We start from the raw sequence: 9995 nt of genomic DNA on the forward strand, positions 1-9995 counted from the left end.
CTTCCCTGCGCTGTACATTTCATGCACAAAAAGGCCCCTGTATTGCAGTTTGACACTAAGTTCATTCATTAGTGCAGTCACATCTACAGCAAAACCAAGGTCTGCCATCAAGTCTGAACTCGTGAATCTCTTCTCTCAGGTCCTGGACACTTTTCAGCACTTTGCCCAGGCTGAGCCACTGATGTTCAGTCTCATTTTCCTCCAAAAGTGCAACAAACTGTGATGCAATGCTCTTGCCCTGATGAAGTTAACTATTTTAGTTACAACATCAACAACATGGTTCATTTTTAACACTGACTTACACAACACTTCCTGATATATAATACAGTGCAAAAGTGTCAATATCTGCTCAGGGTTCATTTCTGTCACTTTATCCTGCATTCTCTTCAAAAGTCCAACATTTTTCCCCGTCAGATTTGGACAACCATCCGTTGTCACACCTGCCGGCTTGTCCCATTTCAGTCCCAACTTGTCTAAACGTGCATTTACCTTTGAGAACAAATCACTCCCAGTTGTTGCCCCTTTCATTGACCGCATGGCTGCCAGCTCCTCCGTGATTTTAAAAACCGTAGTTATCCCCCGTAAGAAGATGACTAGCTGGGCAGTATCACGTACATCGCAGCTCTCATCCAAAGCCAGGGAAAAATAGTCAAAGTTGACCACTCTGTGCTTCAGCTGAAGCTCTAGATTGCGGTGGGAGGGAGAAAGTCGCGTTCTCAAACGCTCCCTTGTTCTCCGGCATATTAGTGCTGCAGAATCCAACAAACACTCCTTAATAAACTCTCCGTCAGAAAATGGTTTACTTTTTCGAGCGATTTTGTGGGATATGACATAACTTGTCTTGACAGCTGCATCTCTGGATGTACAAAGTTTAGTAAAAGGTCCTTGTTGATTTTGCAGCTTAGCTAGCAAAGCATCCGACTCCCTTGCGCGCTCTTGATCAGACAATCCTTGTATTTCTCCTCGTGGGATAGCTGGCCAGCAACACTTGTAGCTGTTCACCCACGCATGTACCGAATGCCGCATTTTGAATAAGACATGGACTGCTAAATATTTATTTACAGAAGTCAAAGCTAAAGCCGTGTCCATAGTTTGTGGTAGACAAGTCGCTGTGCTCGAGGATTACAATGTGACCAAACACGAGGAGAAATACAAGGACTTGTCTGATAAAGAGTGCGCAAGGGAGTCGGATGCTTTGCATTGCATTTAGCAGAGGCTTTTATCCAAAACGACTTTCAATTAGTCAAACACCGACGGATGCAGCCATCAGGAGCAATTAGGGGTGTGTGTAAGTGTCTTGCTCAAGGACACTACGGCATGCTAGCTAGCAAGAGAGCCTGGGATCAAACCAGCAACCTTTAGATTACTAGACAACCAGCTCTACCTCCTGAGCTACCATCCCCTGAGCTAGCTAAGCTTCAAAACCAACAAGGACTTTTTACTAAACTTTGCACATCCAGAGATGCAGCTGTCAAGACAAGTTATGTCATATCCCACAAATTCACTCGAAAAAGTAAACCGTTTTCTGATGGAGAGTTTATTAAGGAATGTTTGTTGGACTCTGCAGCACTAATATGCTGGAGAAAAAGGGAGCGTTTGAGAACGAGACCCTCTCCCAACAAAATCTGTAGCTTCAGCTGAAGCACATAGTGGTCAACTTTGACTATTTTCCCCTGGCTTTGGATGAGAGCTGTGATGTACGTGATACTGCCCAGCTAGTCATCTTCTTACATGGGATAACTACGGCCTTTTAAATCACGGAAGAGCTGACAGCCATGCAGTCAATGAAAGGGACAACAACTGGGAGTGATTTATTCACGGCGGTAATGCACGTTTGGACAAGTTGGGACTGAAATAGGACAAGCCGGCAGGTGTGACAACAGATGTTGTCCAAATCTGACCGGGAAAAATGTTGGACTTTTGAAGAGAATGCAGGATAAAGTGACAGAAATGAACCCTGAGCAGATATTGACATTTTTGCACTGTATTATATATCAGGAAGTGTTGTGTAAGTCAGTGTTAAAAATGAACCATGTTGTTGATGTTGTAACTTAAATAGTTAACTTCATCAGGGCAAGAGCATTGCATCACAGTTTGTTGCACTTTTGGAAGAAAATGAGACTGAACATCGTGACATAACCACACAGCTATCAGGTGGCTCAGCCTGGGCAAAGTGCTGAAAAGTGTCTGGGACCTGAGAGAAGAGATTCACAAGTTTTGTGTAAAGAAAGGAAATGCCATCCCACAGCTTTCAGATGCAGACTGGATGGCAGACCTTGGTTTTGCTGTAGATGTGACTACACTAATGAATGAACTAAATGTCAAACTACAATACAGGGGTCTTTTTGTGCATGAAATGTACAGCGCAGTGAAGGCTTTCATGAGGAAGTTGCAGCTTCTCTCAAGACAGTCTCTCAAAATGGAGGACAACATTGTCACCCACTTGCCAACACTGAAGGAAGCCACACCATCAGCTGATCACCTCCACAGGTACTCATCCATGTTAGATGCACTACATGGTGACTTTTCAAAGTGATTTCAAGACTTTAAAACAGTTCAGAGTGAAATGTACTTGGTTTCGTCTACCTTCACCTGCAGTGTGGATAATGCACCCAGTGATATTCAGATGGAACTCATTGACCTGCAGTCTGACACATTTCTGGCAGAGCACTTTAGATCAGTCTCACTGCTTGGTTTGAACATCCCACACATGAGGAGGCATGCTCAGATGATTCTAGTCCTCTTTGGATCTACCTATGTATGTGAACAGACATTCTCAGTGATGAAGTTCAACAAATCCAGATACAGATCGTCTATCAGTGATGATCACCTCTCAGCTGTCCTTCCCATATCCACCTCAGACATTCAGCCAGATTTTAATGCACTTGTTCAAGCCCAAGACGGGCTGAATTTTACTGAACAAGTAGAATGAACTGAAAAACATTAAAAGCACTTATTGCTTTTTGTATCAAGTTGACCAATTGCTTATCTTTAACATACTGCAAAACACTTTTTGAGTATTTGTGAAGATGATGTTAAAAATAAAATGAAACACTGATGTAATGATTGTTTTTGTTTTTACTATTTATTACTTCTGTAGGAGTATTTTCCTGTTTGACCTACATCACAATTTCATATATTTATATAAATATTTACAGAATATCCTTATTCTTCTGATTACCAGTAGCAGCTAATCAAAATATATAATTAACTGCTTTTTACAATGGGAGAAAATTTATATTGAGCAGAATTAAGTTCAAGTTATTGTTGGTTCGGCCCTCCACCACAGCTCGGGTTTCTCATGTAGCCCCTTGTAAAAATGAATTGCCCACCCCTACTCTATGCTGTCACCTGCTTCCTCAAACAAAGATCAGTGAGTGCATTCAAAACAACCTAGGAAAACCGTGGTGCTGTCATTGGTCTAGACCAGGGGTGGCCAACCAGTCAGAGACTAAGAGCCACTTTTTTTACTGTGTTACTGCAAAGAGCCACATCATACACATGGGCACACATGAACATCACCCCATCCCTTCCTCACACACACACACACACACACACACACACACACACACACACACACACACACACACACACACACACACACACACACACACACACAGACCTCTGCTCAGCCAGATTTATTGTAAATGTCACACACCAACATGATAATCTCTTTTCTTTTTCAGGGCGGCGCTGGTGACTTGCCTGCTGGCTTTTAGCAGAGTCGGAAAATGCGTTAAATCTCCCTTTTGAATATGCATCTTGAACAGCTTCAGTTTGTTGACAAACGCAAACACACTTTGCACCAGGTCAGGCAGCATTTTTAACTTACCCTGCAGGGTCAGGTTCAGTCTGTCCAAGTGACACAGCAAGTCGACCAAAAAGGCCAGATCCATAATCCACTCGAGGTCCGAGAGCTCGGGATAGTCCTTGTCCTTCTCTTCCAGGAACAGTTTCACGGCATCCAAAAGCTCAAAGAAGCGAGAGACTACCTTGCCTTTTGACAGCCACCTCACAGTGCAGTGCAGCGGCAGGTCACCTGGAAGCCCTTGGTCCAGCTCAGCGATAAGATTCCTGAATTGCCTGTGGTTAAGGGCATGTGTGCGGATGTAGTTGACGATTTCCATCACAGGCTTCATGACGTTGTCTAAATTCAATGATTTAGACACGAGTTGCTCCCTGTGGATGATGCAGTGGAAATTCCAAAACTCGGGAAGTGTTTGGTCCGCTTTGCACAGCCCCACAAGCCCGTTCACAGATCCGATCATGGCTGGCGCTCTATCCGTGGCTATTGCAGTTAGTTTCTGTATGGGCAGATTTGCTTTCGTAAATGCAGCCATCATTGTTTCTTTCACATCTATGCCACGGGTTCTGTCTTTTAATGGCACAATATCAAGGAGTTCTTCTTTGATCACACAATCGTTTGACACAGACCGTACAAATATTGCCAACTGAGGCTTGTCTTGTATGTCACAACTCTCATCCGATGCGACACTAAAATACTCACATGCTTGAAGGTCAGAGTGCAACTGTGATTCAATAGCCGTGTTAATGTCCGATATTCTGCGTTCAACAGTGCTGCGGGACAGTTGGATGTCTGATACACTTCATTTTAGTTTGTAGTCCTCAGGAGAAAAGATTTCAACAGCGTCACTGAGGCATTTTTTAACGAAGTCCCCTTCATTGTATGGCTTTTTAGCTTGTGCAATGTTCCAAGCCAGTTGATATGATGCAAGCGTTACGGTCTCTGAGTGCTTCGTAAATTTTTGGAAAATCTGTATCTGCTTTTCTGCCTGACTTTTCAAAGTGACCAACATGTGCTTGCGGGGTTCAGTCCCTTTTGGAAATTCCTGGTCGATGTTAGCATGGAGTGAGCTGAAGTGGCGCTGAAGATTTGAAGTTTTGAAATGCGCTAATGACGCCTGACATATAAGGCAGAATGGCTTGCCATTACGTTCAACAAAAAAATACTCTCCCACTCTGTCAAAAACGTCCTGTGTTCATCTTCATATTTTCGTTTTGCTGTGCTTTTTCTCCCTGCCATTATGAGAGCGAACTTGACACTTTGTTTACTACTGAAATGACCTCGCGGTCCGCTCGCGACTGTAGAAATCTGCAGCCAGTGTTGCCAGAATATGGCTGCAGCTCGCGTGTCGCTCGCGAGTCGCGACACACACACACACACACACACACACACACACACACACACACACACACACACACACCCCTCCAGCCTTCATCGGGGATGTCGGATACGCAACGCAATTCACTGGCCGATCCATCTTATATGTTGACTACTAACCATGTCAAAGAAACTTCCAAAGCTTTTCGAATCTTATTTGGTGTTTTATTAGTCCTAATGCCGCGTTAGACGCGTTCCAGGCGACTGGAATGCATCTATACGTTGACTTTGTATGGAGGCGCGCCGCCCCGGCGCTTTTGGTGTAAACGCGGCATTAGGACTAATAAAACAGGCGTTAATGGGACATGACTCCTGCTGCTGTCCGCTTTGAGTAAATGAGGAAGTGATCCGCGGTGGAAAACGAGTGATACATCATAGCGATTTTATAATCATAATAGGGAATGAATGGCTGCGCTTTTTTTTTTCTGAGTTTTTGACGCTTGTCATGTGAAAGAGCCGCATGAAACCAGCCAAAGAGCCGCATGAGGCTCGCGAGCCGCGGGTTGGCCAGGCCTGGTCTAGACCTTCACCAGGCGTGTTTTCTCCCTCTTCAGCACTTGTGTTCAGATGAGCCAATTGGGGGACCTGTTGTAGATGTATATGTATATGCATTTGTCCCTTTAATGGAGCCATAACAGGGCAAGTGAAATATGTATAAAAATCATTAACAGTTCTCTTGATATTACACTGATTATCCCAGGGTTGTCCCAATCCAGGTGGAGGGGCAGGCCAAAGCCCTCGATCCCCAAGGAACTGTTACTGTCATAGTCCTTCAGCCAGGTTTCGGTAAAAGCCAAAACACATGCATTTCTGAATTTGTGCAAGTACGGAGTTTACATTTGCCTGCAACTCATCAGTCTTGTTCCACATGAATATTCACCAGAAAGGTCAGCGGCACAGTTTAGTCTGGAACAGGGCTTGAGCAATAGAAATCCCCAAAATAACTTAAAAGGTGATCTCCATTTGTCTCTTAAAATAAATGAGGGGTACTTTCAATCACCACTTCTATCAATAAATTGCTGATTTGTACACATTGATAGACAGGTTTACATGAAAAACGAAAACTTTGGAAAAACAAACTTGGAGAGACAAACACATGTTACTGCTGGTCATGTTAGGAGCCGTGCCTTCTCTTCACATATTTTCATAGATCTTATGCATCTTTTGAATGAGGCCCATTGATTTCATTGCACCATTCGCGTGTTCTCTCCTCCAGGTTCAGACAGATGTCATTGTGAACAGCAGACAACAAACTCTAGCAGGAGTTGACTTCCCCATGCAGAGAGAGGCCATCCAGGCATTGGAGCAATTCAGGGCCAAGAAGATCAACTATGTCCAGCTGGTCAGTATGCAGGCTGCATGCTAATAGGCTGAATTCGGGATGGAATCAGAAAACCTGCACTAGTGCAGTTAAAATACTTGTTGAGTTGGGAAATTGTTTTCACATGTTTGTTTTTGTACTCCCCTTGATGTATTCTTTACATTCAATTAAATAGACCGATGCCTACAGTAGCTACTTCAGAAGCATTCAGCTGTTCAGAGGAAGGACATCATTAGCAGGGCTACTATTGATTTGCTGCTCTGAGGGAAACTTAATGGCACCACTTGTGATTATTGTTCATTTTCCAACAGGAGATTGATTTTCGGAATGAGTCAATCAAGGTATGCAGCACTGCTCCCACAGAGCTAAAAGAATTGCCCAAAAGGATTCCAGAGGATGCTGCTCGATACCACTTTTTTCTCTTCAAGCATTCCCATGAAGGGGACTACCTAGAATCCCCAGGTAAAGTGCCCATAGAGACAGGTTGACAGAGAGATGTTAAACAACAAACAAACCAATGTTGAATATACACTTCATGATTCGGGTTGCCACTATGTACTGTGAATTAGTCAAAAGTAAGCTCAGTGAGGCGACTATAGCCCCATCACAAATCACCTTAGTTTAGCCCCCCCCAGCCCGCCATTTCAGCAGAATTATCAACTTTTTTATAATAAAGACATATATAAAAGTAAACCAGGTATTCTGTATGCGTTCACTATTCATCCTGGCTGTGTGAAGGATGTCACGAGTGTGTGTGCGTGCGTACGTGTGTGCATGCGTACGTGTGTGCGTGTGAGTGTGCGTGTGCACGTGTGTGAGCACTAAAGGGAAGCACTTTCGTCATTAACATTGCTATGCGTATGTGTCCCTGTGTTTGTTTGTTATAGTGTTCATCTACTCAGTGCCAGGGTACAAGTGCAGCATCAGAGAGAGGATGCTGTATTCCAGCTGTAAAAACCCACTACTCAACACAGTGGAGAACAGCCTGCACATCCATATAGCCAAAAAGGTGAAAAGAAAACACACACATACAGTGGTGGAAGTAATTAACTACAAGTACAGTATATGTGATTATTCTTTCAAGTTTGTTATTCTGCTCATGTAATGTAATCTTCAAGAATAGTTTTTTCAGAACAAGTCAGCGTGATAACATATCTCAGTGGTTGGCGTGCTTATTCATTTAATTTCATTTGAATGGAAAAATTCTGTAATTCTGCTTATTATCATTTGAAGTACACATAGACAGTCACAGATACAGCTGTGGATAAGTAGCTGCATCGACGTTATGTTTACTGGCCCTCCCCTTGCATGGAGTTTATTACTAATAGCTTTGTCTAACTCTCTCTAGTTGGAAATCGACAATGGGGATGAACTGAGCGCTGACTACATGTATGAAGAGGTCCACCCCAAGCAGCAGGCAAATAAGCACGCCTTTGCCAAACCCAAAGGTCCCACGGGAAAGCGAGGTGGGCGTAGGATCACACAGACATCATAACACAAATGACTGAATAAGCAAAACAGTATATAAACTGTGACTTCCAGGAATATTGCCATTGCGCACTAAGGACCCTTAACATTTTCCCCTGAGAATACAATTTAAAAGCCCCATAGTCTTTGAAGTATTCAAGCTGAACTATGCTCAGAATCACAACCACAAAAGCCATATTAATACTCACATCACACCAAACCTGTGAAATAACAACTTGTTGCTTTCTGTGGAGTGTAAAAACAAACTTGTGTACTGTAGCTGCATTACAGTAGAAAATATTGTGCTGAAAAGGATACATTTGACAGAGCGTCGATAAAACCTAAAACTTAGCCTTTATTAAATTAGGTTCAACACTAGACACTGGAGCAGTAGTAAAGTCTGTTGAATGGTGGATGCCCATTTGTTTTTTAACATTTATGATGTGTCGTGTTAGCTGTTCTAATTTGAAGTCAGCATGTACCTGTAACGTTGAAGTAATACAACGTGAGTACTTCACTCCACTTAAGGGCATTTACAATTCTGTTGCCAAGATGTGTACAATTCACACGTTGACATGACATTCTCAATTATAATAGTAGACAGGCCATACCCCCATTTCGTTTTTTTTCATTCATGGATTTGCATCGATGTACAGTAGCAGCATTCTTGTTTGCCTAGTTTTGGTGCATTTGGCATCAGTTGCAGGCAAGTGTAGGAAAGTTTAAACCTGGCTGAGGTGAAGGCAGTCAATGTATTGTGGTTTATGTTAGAGGCTCGTAAGTAAAGTAAGAAAAAAAAATGTTTAAAACTAAAAACCATAACATTTTTGTAATCACAAGAATTGTAAGGGTTGCGCAACAGCAGGTTGTCGTTGAACATTATGCAACCTTTGCTCTCCAAAGTAAGGGCAAATTACTCGCAGGGAATTGTTACAGGCTGCTTTAAGTTTAGATGTAATGTGTATGTCAAGAAATAGACCAAGGCTTTTATGTTGTTTGTAGTATATCTCTGGTTGGAAACCAATGAACATTTTTGAAGTTTGGATATTGACATGTGGTTGAACAATGATTTTGTTTTTGTTTCGAGAGGGAAGGGACACATTGGACCTTTTTTAACTGAAACCAGCTATTTGAAATAATGCAGGAGGTTTTGAAAATTTGGGAAAAAAAATGGACAATAATGAAGGGGTACCAAGTGCAGTGTTTAGGGCAGTCAAAATTGCTACGTTTTTTTTAAGGTACAGCACTAATACTATCCTGGAGTACAAGGAACCTTCCCCTCCAATTCGGGGTTTTGTCCAAATTGGTGTTTGCTATGAATCAAAATGCCGATTAAACTAAAGGAAGTTAAATATTAACAATGCCTATTTGTCTGGCTTCTCTTGATTGTACAGTATATATACGTATATATACACTGCTCAAAAAAATAAAGGGAACACATAATCATTACTATGTAACTCCAAGTCAATCACACTTCTGGGATATCAACCTGTCCAGTTAGGAAGCAACACTAATTGTGAATCCATTTAACCTGCTGTTGTGCAAATGGAACAGACAACAGGTGGAAATGAGAGGCAATGAGCAAGACAACCCCTATAAAGGAATGGTTCTGCAGGTGGCGGCCACAGACCATTTCCCTGTCCTCATCTTTTCTGGCTGATTTTTGGTCACTTTTACATTTTTCCAGTGCCCTCACCACTAGAGGTAGCATGAGGCGGTGTTTGCAACCCACAGAAGTTGCACAGGTAGTGCAGCTCATCCAGGATGCCACATCAATGCGCGCTGTGGCAAGAAGGTTTGCTGTGTCTCCCAGCACAGTGTCAAGAGCATGGAGGAGATACCAGGAGACAGGCCAGTACACCAGGAGACGTGGAGGGGGCCATTGGCGGACAACAGCCCAGCAGCAGGACCGCTATCTGCTCCTTTGTGCAAGGAGGAACAGGAGGAGCACTGCCAGAGCCCGACAAAATGACCTCCAGCAGGCCACTAATGTGCATGTTTCTGCTCAAACTGTCAGAAACAGAC

The 9995-nt window shown here is 43.0% G+C and overlaps 1 protein-coding gene across 1 annotated transcript in view; it reads left to right on the forward strand.

The window, feature by feature from the left end:
* LOC307246323 (twinfilin-1-like) overlaps positions 1-9315 on the forward strand; it is a 54855-nt gene extending 45540 nt beyond the window's left edge. The window contains exons 6-9 of the mRNA XM_080022227.1: positions 6399-6524; positions 6815-6965; positions 7391-7512; positions 7852-9315. Of these exons, the coding sequence (XP_079878353.1) occupies positions 6399-6524; positions 6815-6965; positions 7391-7512; positions 7852-7998 (546 nt within the window). The 3' untranslated portion in view covers positions 7999-9315. The remainder of the gene's footprint in view (positions 1-6398; positions 6525-6814; positions 6966-7390; positions 7513-7851) is intronic.
* The last annotated feature ends 680 nt before the right edge of the window (positions 9316-9995 follow it).

This window comes from Zeus faber (genome assembly GCF_960531495.2).
Source record: "Zeus faber genome assembly, chromosome: 21".
Lineage (NCBI taxonomy): Eukaryota > Metazoa > Chordata > Actinopteri > Zeiformes > Zeidae > Zeus > Zeus faber.